This window comes from Tursiops truncatus, chromosome 17, assembly GCF_011762595.2.
Source record: "Tursiops truncatus isolate mTurTru1 chromosome 17, mTurTru1.mat.Y, whole genome shotgun sequence".
NCBI lineage: Eukaryota > Metazoa > Chordata > Mammalia > Artiodactyla > Delphinidae > Tursiops > Tursiops truncatus.
In genome coordinates, this window is record NC_047050.1 from 11,348,907 (window position 1) to 11,361,151 (window position 12,245).

General features: G+C 39.1%; 1 protein-coding gene across 6 annotated transcripts in view; it reads right to left on the reverse strand.

Moving 5' to 3' along the window:
* Positions 1-12,245, reverse strand: part of PDE7A (phosphodiesterase 7A) — a 114,330-nt gene that overhangs the window by 17,529 nt on the left and 84,556 nt on the right. For 5 of the 6 annotated variants that reach the window (XR_012327197.1, XM_019925254.3, XM_073794451.1 and 2 more), the window contains exons 4-5: positions 6,839-6,990; positions 4,974-5,037 (exon numbers count right to left, since the gene is read on the reverse strand). Coding sequence is in view for 5 of the 6 variants with exons in the window: in XM_019925254.3 (XP_019780813.1) it covers positions 4,974-5,037; positions 6,839-6,990 (216 nt within the window). In the remaining variant the exon portion in view is untranslated. Of the gene's footprint in view, positions 1-4,973; positions 5,038-6,838; positions 6,991-7,813; positions 7,922-12,245 lie in introns of all 6 variants that reach the window. The other variant, XM_019925257.3, reaches the window with a different exon arrangement.

The window sequence follows — 12,245 nt, forward strand, 5'->3', positions numbered from 1 at the left end:
GGGGGTGTCCCAGAGCAGAGCGCCTTGGCTGCATATGCTATGTTATTTAACAATTAAACAGACTGTAGGTTTTAAAGGTGTGTGAGCTTATAAGTTACTGCCAGCATTCAGACAATAACAATAACATAAACATGATTCTGGTATTCTCGAAAAAAATCTATGATTCTTACAAACATGTATAAAAGACCCAACTAGTCCCACAATGAAAATTTGTAGTAATAATATTTATGAAAAATTACAAAGAACTATCAGGCTAAACTAATTATCCAAAACTGCCTGAACAACTGTTCAGAAGCCCACAGATGAGGAAAAAAGTCAACGAACTGGAACAAGGTTTGCATAAGCAACAGTGGGAAGGATGTGGCAACCAAGAGAGAGTCTTCCTAAAAACCATCCGACACATCACCTTCACACAGGAAGAAAAAACCATTTCAGATCTTTTCCCTTTAAGGAGTTAAATGTAAACATGCACTCAAATCCTAGTAACACTCTACTGGTAAAAACATGAGCCCATGGGGTCTAGAATCACTTGTGAAGAAGTGAGCTATGTTTCTGTCATAACCACGGTAACAACCAACTTTTCTTAGGGCATATATAGAGATATTTCAGAATGTATATTCAAAAAACAATCTGGTTTTAAAAAATGGGCAGAGAATCTGAATAGATATTTTTCCAAAGAAGACATACAAATGGCCAACAGGTGCAAGAAAAGCTGGTCAGCATCACTAATCCTCAGGGAAATGCAAATTAAAACCACAATGAGATATCAACTCACACCTGTCAGAATGGCTATTACCAAAAAGACAAGAGATAACAAGCGTTAGCTAGGATGTGAGGAAAAGGGAACCCTTGGTGCACTGTTGGTGGGACTGTAAACTGGTGCAGCCACTATGGAGAACCATGGAGGTTTCTCAAGAAATTTAAAGTAGAACTACCTTATGATCCAGCAATCCCACGTGCTGGTATATATCTGAAGGAGATGGAATCACTATCTCAAAGAGACACCTGCACCCCCATCTTCACTGAAGCATTATTTACAACAGCCAAGACATGGAATCAACCTAAGGGCCTATCGATGGACAAACAGATAAAGAAATCGTGGTGTATATGCAGTGGAATATTACCCAGCCATAAGAAAGACGGAAATCTTGCCATAGGTGACAACATAGATGGAGTTTGAGGGAACTGTGCTAAGTGAAGTAAGTCAGACAGAGAAAGATAAATGCTGTATAATCTCACTTATATGTGGAATCTAAAACAAAAACAACAAAATCTCGAGCTCACAGATACAGAGAACAGACCGGCGGTTGGTTGTCAGAGGTGGGGCAAGGGGACAAAATGGGTGCATTGGGTATTTGAATGCTGCCGAGAGAAGGTCTTAAAAATTCTCATCATAATGAATAAAACCGTGACTATGTACGCTGACGGATGTTAACTAGACCCCCTGTGGCAATTACTTTGCAGTACATACAAAGGGCAGATCATACATTGCATGTTTGACGCTAACGTAATGTTCTATGTCAATTATGCCTCAATTTAAAAAAAAGAATGTATATTCATTCTGTGTATTTAGGTAATCGCAGGATTCTCCCCAAATTGTTTCCCAAACCTAATGAAATACATTACCAATTTCTAGGATCTAGAATAAGTTTTAAGAAAGCTGCAATCAAATGGTAAGATACCCTCGTCTGGAATCCAGGCGAATGGCAGTAAGAAACGCATGTTAACGTCCTCCACCAAGAAGCCTGGGGGAGTGTGACAAGAGCCAATCTAACGAAGCGTACCGCCCATATCAAAATGAAAAACTGTATGCAACGTTTTTTCTCACTTTCAGTTTATAAGATACCAACTGACTTAATACCAGTAAATAAGAACACAAGTCAACGAAACATTTCAAAGCAAGTGATGATGCTTAGCTGATACGTTAAACAAGAAACAGGCATAGAAGCAGTTATTTTATGTGAGAATGGAAACACCTTCTTGGAAAAGAAAACTGTACTTATAGAAAAGTTACCCTTTATATAAAGATATATGAAAGGACGGACCTGCCTAAGGTGTTACGGCTCTCAACAGGTTTTAGGATGTGATTCTCTTCAATACTTGGGAGCTGGCAGGACTGGGCTACGGCTATAACACAGGCCTGGCAACGAGGGTCCTCATGCGCCAGGTGACTTTTGGGGGAGACAAGCCCTATCTTGCTATCTGATGTAACCTAACTCATTCCTGCAAAGGCAGCATCAAATATATCCTACCAGATAGAAACCACTTCCCACTTTGCAGTGGACAAGCTGGGAATCAGAGTTTTGTTTCTTCCCTGCCTTCCTCACAGTATCATGTGGGAAATCACCAGAGGAAGAAACACAGAACACACCAGATCGACAGCAAGAAGGGAAAACTATATACTTGGATACTATGTACGTATATCATCCAGAATTCGTTTCAGGCTAAGCAGCTTTGAAAGGAAAGCAGATCCAATTAAATAATGCAAGTTAAAGGACTTTTCTCCTGCCCACTTGTTTCCCGATAATATCCCTTCACGTACAGAATTCCTGTAACTTTTGGGTGACTGTAGTGAACTGAACATAGATATCACCATCTGTAAAGGCACAGGTGGGTGGCTAACCGTGGGTGGTTTCTACTAACCCCTAACAACTGCAAGAAGAAACCATTCGGCCACCTTCTCCACAAAAAAGGAGTGAGATGATTGAAGGGAAGCCAAGGGCTAAGTTAACGGAGGTAGACTAGTGGCCATGACTTCTGCCCATGCTGCACCGTCACCCTCATTCCACTTCTATCGCCACGCCCCCTGACTAGCAGGTATGTTCTTTTTAAAAATAAAATCTAGAGAAAAACAATCAACTATTTCAGTGGGTGACAAGTGTCTCAGGAGACTAAGAATAGGCTATGAGCTCTTAGTGTTTATGTGAGGCTAGACCTTGAAGGTGTTAAGGGCGGCACTGTCTTATCTATGTTTACCTTGAGATAATGACTAAAGCAATATTTGTGTTGCATTAGGAAAGGGGAGTTTCCCAGATCTAGAAGAAGCTGAGGCACCTATATTTTCAAAAAGGGGATGGCTGCAAGGAAGGACAGCTGATAGTAAGAGCCTCCGATAGGCCCTAAATGATATTAGAGCCTTTTCTGTGTGGACAGGCCCAAGTGGGGGCAGGGAGAGGAACAGACACTAGTCACCAGAGGGCAAAAGAGAGGTGAGTAGGAACAGAAAAGGGGGAAAAACAAAAGGCAGGGAAGCGGGAGGGAGGCTCCACCACTGAGGAGAACTTCACTGTCTTTACACCTGTGCCTGGGTCGCTCCAGTTTATTTTCGGTCAGCAGTCCACAGACAACCTGAAGGTGATCACAAAGGTATCCTCACTATGCCTGGCCATATAGCTCAGAGCGAATGACGTAGTGATACTAAAAAGCTAGACCCATGCTGTTCTCAAGATGCATACAGTTCTATTTGCTTGTCCATTTCCCATATTTGGCTTTCTTAGGAAAGGAGCTTTATTCCAAAGTAAAATAAGAAAAAAAAAGTGATTTCAAAGTATAGCAGTGAATCACATATTTATTTCATTCTCAACCAACAGAACTGACTTCCTCTCAGTGAACTTTCCACTCTGCTTCATTTAAAACATATTAAGGCAAAAGGGGCAAAGTCTAGTTGGACAACAGGTACCACCTTTTTTTTTTTTTTTTTTTTGGCGGTACGTGGGCCTCTCACTGCTGTGGCCTCTCCCGTTGTGGAGCACAGGCTCCGGACGCGCAGGCTCAGCGGCCATGGCTCATGGGTCCAGCCGCTTTCACGGCATGTGGGATCTTCCCGGACCGGGGCACGAACCCGTGTCCCCTGCATCGGCAGGCGGACTCTCAACCACTGTGCCACCAGGGAAGCCCACGTTTTTTTTTTTTAATGCCAAAAATTTCACACTAAATAAAGAATGATTCTCAAAGGGAATTCTGTTCCCATTCCCAAACAGAATAAAGAAAAATGAACCCTTCCCGCAAAGCAAAACGAAACTTAGAAAGAGGTAAACAGATCAGAATCACCTGTCTTGGGGCTTCCCTGGTGGCGCAGTGGTTGAGAGTCTGCCTGCTAATGCAGGGGACACGGGTTCGAGCCCTGGTCTGGGAGGATCCCACATGCTGAGGAGCAACTAGGCCTGTGAGCCACAACTACTGAGCCTGCGCTCCGCAACAAGAGAGGCCGCGATAGTGAGAGGTCTGTGCACTGTGATGAAGAGTGGCCCCCGCTTGCCACAACTAGAGAAAGCCCTTGCACAGAAACGAAGACGAACCACAGCAAAAATAAATTAATTAATAAACTCCTACCCCCAACATCTAAAAAAAAGAATCACCTGTCTTTTTCAAAGTACTCATACTTTCCATAGATTCTGATACGCCCCCTCAAGAAGCCATGAGCTCTTCCCACCCCACCCGACCCCGCCATGGAGAAGCAGTGCCAGGAGGAACCACTGCTGCTGATCATTAACACACCATCTCTCAAGTGAGCAGAGAAAGGAAAGCCTAGGAGCCAGAGCTAGAAGAAAAGCCATCTCTCAAAAGGTCATTCATCTACCACATATCTGGGGCTATCAAAACTGGAATACAAGATCAGAGCATGTCACTGTGACTACAGTACAAAAGAAACCAAAAAAAAAAAAAAAAGAACGATGAGATAGTGATGTTCGCCTTGGGTTATTAACAACAGTAGCATTAATAAGGGACGCCCAAGTGATGATGACAGTGGTTAATTTTGATTACTACTAAGAGTAATAATCAAAAAATAAAATTTTAGATTGATTCTCTAGGCTTACAAGTCAGTCACTAAAGAAGCAACACAACAATGCTCCCTCTGCCAGCAGAGGGCTCCTAACCTAAGTAAATGAAAGCAGCAGCTCACCAGCGGCTGTACCGTCAGTGCAGCAATCTCAAGAATACATTAACTTGAGTAAGTCAAATTCTTCACTTACCATTTGTTAGTCTATCAAATAGAAAGATATCAAAATTCCAATTTCCAACTTTTTCCAGCATACACTGAAATGAAAACCAAACATTCCTACTGTAATTTAATTTCAGTAACATTCTCTATCTTTTGTAGACAGTCCACAGGGAAGTTAATGAAAATGGGAAGTGGTTGATTTACTTTAAGGAATGTTAAGTATCATTCTCCCTTTAATCATGACCTTTCCAAATGGCTCCAAAACATGTCCAGAGGGATAAACTCCATTTGAAAAAACAATTATTATTTTGTCTTCCAGTTAATAAATGTATAGGTAAGGTTAGTGTTCCCTTCAACTTATTCCTATACTCCCATGAACGGTCAAGAATTCTAATATAACTTAACATCACAGAAGTGTGGTTCATACACTGCATGGTCTAGAAACCAGATTTTTAAAATCGAATAAAAGTAAATTATAATAGCCGAACACTTGCTATATCCCAGGCACTGTTAAAAGTGCTTTACTCACTCTTACTCTTCATGCCGACACTATCAAGCAGGCATTGTTTTCAATCCTCATTTATAGATGGGGAAAGAGGCAAAAAGTTCTAACTTGCTCAGCAAGAAAGTAACAGAGCTGGGATCTGACGTCAGGTGGTCTGATTCTGGAACCCAGGCACCAGACGCTTACACTGTACTACACTCAAATTATTTGTTATTCGTTTTCTGAAAATACACTCCCAATTTATGGGTATTTATTTATATTCTTTAAATATCCTTATAAAAGAGTCAATAGCACTTAACATTAATTTTTAGGTTGATGGTTATTTCAGCCAAGTAAATAAATCCCACAACCCTAAAACTCAAATAGATATTTTTACACCATGTATTTGTAACCTGAAAATTTTGTGGACTTTATTTTCAAGAAAAAAATTTTATTTTGTATCCAAAACTTCACTGTCATATACATTTATGACCTAATAGACATAAGCAACATTAAGGTACTACTGGTTGAGATTATAATACTAACAGCCAATGATACACATAATATTCTCATTCTAAAAAGCAAAACTTGTGAACATTTTAAAATTTAAGGAAAGCATCAGTACTTTTTCACTGACTTGTTTTATCAAACTGGGAGGCAAATTTTTTCACTTTAGTATAACCGTAGAGTGGGTACCCCGACCCTATCTACACAAACTGACAACATCTGGCCTGTAAGTATTAAGTCAAAGAATACTTTTACAAATATTAGAAACATAAGATTATTAAAAAATCCTCATTTGGTCAAAAACAACCTTAACTAACTTCCACCTTCATTAACATACTTCTTTTAAACTATATAAAGAAAACAATGCACACAATCACCAGGTTTAATTTTTAAAAAAATCTAAATCTTCCAAAAATCTCACTGATAACAAGAGATTATGAAAAATCATTTGACTGAAAGTCATGAGTCTTCCTGTGCTGGGTTTACTTCGAACCAGCTGGGGGAGCTCAACCAAGTTCCTTATACTATTTAGGCCATAGTGTTCTGTTTTTTTTTTTTAAGGCCATACTGTTCTTAGCTACAAAATACAGAAATTAGATCAGACAATCCATAATATTCTTCCCAGCGTTAAGTGTGATCTTATAGCTTAACTTTCTATTGATCTACTTGCTGTTATAATAAGTTGAAAACATTTTCATTATTTTAGTTACTTCAGAAATGTTCCTTGCTCTGTAATACCTAACTATAGGATGAACAGCTAGCTGCTCTAAAGGGAAAACCTGAAAAATGGGTTCAACTGATTTCACATACAAAAAAAGCCTCTATAAATCAGTACCATATGGGAAAAACAAGGCTTCGTTAAACTTATCTAAAAATTAATGTTTTCTTGAAAAAGCTATACACACCTTGGCTTGTCCATTATAATCATCATCTAAAATGTTTAGAGAATTCGAAACGCTGGTACCACGGAAAAAGCGTGACGATCTAAGATACCGCTGGAAACTTAGTAACCTTCTGATATTCCTTGCAGACACAGAAACTTCGATTTCAGATTGAGCTGAAATAAAAGGAGTAAAAGGTGAGTAGAGCGACTCAAAACTGTGCATACCCTATCTTTGTTGTACCCCTTCTAGTGACATACAAATATGTCTTAAAATTAATCAGCTTCCATGCCATATTTCTAGAAGAGAAGAGGTACTTTATTTGTACTTTCAATTAAAGAGCTGAGAATGAAGGGCAAATTGCCAATTTTATCAGCATTTAGAAAGCTAATGAGGAGTGTGGTTAGATTAATAATCAGTTTTTTTTTTAACTTCCTAAGAATTATTACCTTTCACGCCATCGCTTCAATACACTATACAAACACTATGAAGCAGAAAGACAAAATCTAGTTTCAAACTATCCTTCATACTGAGAAGCCAGGTCCCAAGTTATATATGAGACTTTGAGAATTAATTATTCAACTCAAACATCTCAAATCCTAATGAGGTATCATTTCAAATCTTTCCTTAAGAGAAGTTTATTCAGAGGAAAAGGAGATGGAATGGAGAATAAAGCAGCTTATACCCTGTAAGAGTTCTAAAGGATAGGGATAAAAATCCTGCAAGATGAAAAAGTCTAGAAAAAAAAATGTGGTTCCACATTGGATATGGATACGTTTTCCTTCCATGAGTCTACCAGTCATGTGTCCCTGCAGTGTTAGAATGAACCAAAGTTTCTGGGGCACCAGACAAAATAAAAGACATTGGTTACAAGCTGTCTTGTAGAGCATGAATGTTATCTTTAAATTCTAGAATCTAACTAAGTTAAGTGAAATGTTCATAATACGAAACATCAAAGTGGAAGACTAAGGATCAACAGACCATCATCTCTCATCTTACCTTCCATTAACATCCCACTGGTGGAATGACAGGTAATCAAACACATTCTCTCTTCTGTGTCCAGTCACTAACTGTTCTATTAACCTCTATCACCCAGTGTTTTCTCATCTATAAAATAATGGCAATAATATCTAGTTCAAAGGGTGCTGGATTAAATGAGATAATATACACACGAGTCAGTTATATAATAGGTATTAAACAAATGATGGCAATGTAGAGGATAATAAAATTGATGTTGATGCCACTGCTTGGAGGTATGCATCTAGGTAATTATCCTAAGTTCCACATCTGTTTATGTTGCTCTAAATAAAAATATTCACTGATCCCTCATCATTTTAAAACGATCTCCATCTTCTTGGCCTGGAAGAAAAGGCTTTATGCTCCAGGTTCTGGCTCTCTCCAGACTCAACTCAGATGACACCTTCCCTGGGAAGCACACCTGGACACCTATATACACATTCCCCATCTCGGAGAGATGGGAGGCACCTCCTCTGGGTTCTCAAGGCTACCCGTGCAGACACCTATCACACTACTTTTGAGGCTGTTATTACAACTGCTTATTTATCTGTCTCCTTCAACAAATGATGATCTCCAATACAGGCACGGATTATTTTTTTTCATCTTTGTATTCCAAAGCCTAATAATAGTGCCATGTAGGTATGTATAAAACATACTGAGTAAATGAATAAATGCATACTGTTTTTGAAATACCTGATGAGTTTTGAGGTTCCCATATACTGACATAAGCCAGAAATAAGATAACGCACAGTTACGTGGGTTTTTTCTCATTTTTCATCCCAGTGGATCTAAAATAGAGTATCTAGAACAACTGTGGAGTTAAATTTTTATCTTTATCAATGTAACTTACATTAAAAGGACTAGAAACAAAATGGTAACATTATTAATATCAAGCAATTATGTTTGAACTAGAATTAGTATGTTTGAGGAAATGAGGTTAGTTTAATAAGTTCAGTGAAAGTAATGTTCCATGTGCTTTAAAAAAAGCTATCTAGGGCTTCCCTGGTGGCGCAGTGGTTGGGAGTCCGCCTGCCAATGCAGGGGGCATGGGTTCAAGCCCTGGTCTGGGAGGATGCCACATGCCGTGGAGCAACTGAGCCCATGCCGCACAACTACTGAGCCTGTGCTCTGGAGCCCGCAAGCCGCAACTACTGAGCCCGTGTGCCTGGAGCCCGTGCTCTACAGTGGGAGAGGCCACCGCAATGAGAGGCCCGCGCACCGCAACAAACAGTGGCTCCCGCTCGCTGCAGCTGGAGAAAGCCCACATGCAGCGGCGAAGACCCAGCGCAGCCAAAAATAAATAAATAAAATGAATTTTAAAAAAAAGAAGAGGTATCTCATCTAGCCCTCAACAATGTTAAAAAAACAAGTATTATTATCTTCCACTTTATACATGAGCACACTGAATCTACAAGAGATTATATATAAGATCATACAGCCAATATAGGGTTTATATATTATATATAATATATATAAGATCATACAGCCAATGTAGGGTTTATATATTATATATAATATATATAAGATCATACAGCCAATGTAGGGTTTATATATTATATATAATATATATAAGATCATACAGCCAATGTAGGGTTTATATATTATATATAATATATATAAGATCATACAGCCAATGTAGGGTTTATATATTATATATAATATATATAAGATCATACAGCCAATGTAGGGTTTATATATTATATATAATATATATAAGATCATACAGCCAATGTAGGGTTTATATATTATATATAATATATATAAGATCATACAGCCAATGTAGGGTTTATATATTATATATAATATATATAAGATCATACAGCCAATGTAGGGTTTATATATTATATATAATATATATAAGATCATACAGCCAATGTAGGGTTTATATATTATATATAATATATATAAGATCATACAGCCAATATAGGGTTTATATATTATATATAATATATATAAGATCATACAGCCAATGTAGGGTGACAACTAGATTTTTTTTTTTAAATAAATTTATTTATTTATTTATTTTGGCTGTGTTGGCTCTTCGTTGCTGCGTGCGGGCTTTCTCTAGTTGCGGCGAGCAGGGGCTACTCTTCGCTGCGGTGTGCAGGCTTCTCTTTGCAGTGGCTTCTCTTGCTGCGGAGCACGGGCTCTAAGCATGCAGGCTTCAGTAGCTGTGGCACTTGGGCTCAGTAGCTGTGGCTCAAGGGCTGTAGAGCGCAGGCTCAGTAGTTGTGGCACACAGGCTTAGCTGCTCCGTGGCATGTGGGATCTTCCAGGACCAGGGAATCAAACCCGTGTCTCCTGCACTGGCAGGTGGATTCTTAACCACTGCACCACCAGGGAAGTCCCTGACAACTAGATTTTAAAACACAGATCTACTGACAAAGCCTGTGTGTCCACAGTATTACGCACAAGTTTCTTATTACATCTCTACAGTATGGTTTATTGACTGTTTATGATAAAATTCTGTGTATACCATTATTCAAAATTGTCCTTATTTAGATGAAAGTATGTACAGAAAGAAACACAGAGGGAAAAAAGCTAATGTACAGAAATAGAAGTATTCAATTAAATACATATTAATTTTATGTATTTGGTTGTGCTGGGTCTTAGTTGTGGGCTCTTAGTTGTGGCAATGCAAACTCTTAGTTGCGGCATGCATGTGGGGTCTAGTTACCTGACCAGGGATCGAACCCAGGCCCCCTGCATTGGGAGTGCAGAGTCTTAACCACTGCACCACCAGGGAAGTCCCAGAAATACAAGAATTTAATATGACCCTTCTAGTCTTATTCCTAGAAAAGACTGGACCTGGAAGGGCCAGAGTGGAATGACACGAACACATGGGGAGCAGATGAGAACTAATTAATACGAGTACTGCCATCTCTGCATTTACAAGGCACTTTACTGTTTTACAAAAAGCACATTCACATCTGCCATCCCATTTAATAATCACAACAGTCCTGTGAAGATGGCAAAGATTATCATCCCCATTTTACAAATATAACCTTAGAAACCAAAGTAGAAATGCAATACAATTAACGCATTAGAGCCAAGGCATTTAGAAAGCTTCTAAAAAATGTTGCAGAAGACACGTATTCTATTCATTATGGAAAAGCAACCTGAAAGAGTTCAAGGTCATAAGCATGACTTCATAAGCATTCCCTTCAATTTAGTATCTTAAATCACACACAAAAGGTAACAATTTTATCACTGGCAATTCCTTTGCATCCTGTGTGTGGACACTGACAGTAGGATCACTGCTCCCAAATTGTATGTCCAAACTAATCCACCCTTGAAGTAAACTGGAGAATCTCTTTGGGAGGATAATTACATAAGGTCCAAAAAATTAATAAGCCTCGTTTGAAGGGGCTCAATCCACTGTGCTAAGTCCCTACCTCAACATGGCAGGATTCACACTGTCAATGGTTAAGACAGGTGGCACTGTCTGGGAGTCAGGGCTCTACCCACGAGATCACGGCTGTACCTGCCCCTGCCTTATTCCTATCTTCTAGGTGACTTCTCACAAGTCACAACTTCTCAATGTCTCATTTTCCTTGACTGAAAAAAACTAACCATAATTCGTCTTTTTTCCTGTTTCACAGAGCCCTGAAGTTGGGACTCATTATCAAGAGTTCTGTTTTGACCACATTAAGTTGAGCATGAATATTAGATATTAACTGAAGGGGAAAAGCTCACTCATCATAGGAACCCAATGCCTTCCAGCAAGACTAATCCCACAAATAACCTATACAACAGGATAAGAAACAGACCTTCACTTAGTGATAGAACCAGCCTTAACAATTACTGATTATTTCACATACAATCTAAGAAAGGACAGAGAACCTGTCCAAATGAAATGGCAAATCATCCAGTGAAAAGAATTTTCTTCACCTAAGGGGCCTGAGGAGCCTATACCTAAGAAGATTACATTCCAGAAAGAACTGAAAATCCCATAAGACTTTGCAGAGATGGTAATTAAAACTACCTCAAAGCTTTGCCTGAGACTTAGTATAGGACCCAAATGGGGGGAGGGGTGGGACCCAAATGGGGGGAGGGGTGGTATCTGATTTTTTTTCATTAATCTAATTTTTAATATGTACTGCACTCACGTTTCAAAAATGAAAATCAAGGAGGGAAAGGAGGAGGGAGGGAGAAAAGAGCACAGTGAAAAACCTCACCCCTACCCAGTTTCTGATCCAACCAAATGCCAAACTCTCCCCTAAAATGATCACCTTTTAAAAGTTTTGCGGGTATCCTTTCTCAATTTTTGGATCAAATATATGGAAACATCATTATACACTATGTTTCTACTTCTTTTACGTAAATGGCAGCATACCATATAACCTGTTCTGTACTTTGTTTTTTAATTTATCTTAGAGCTCTTTCCCTATCAGTACACAGAGACCTTCCTCAT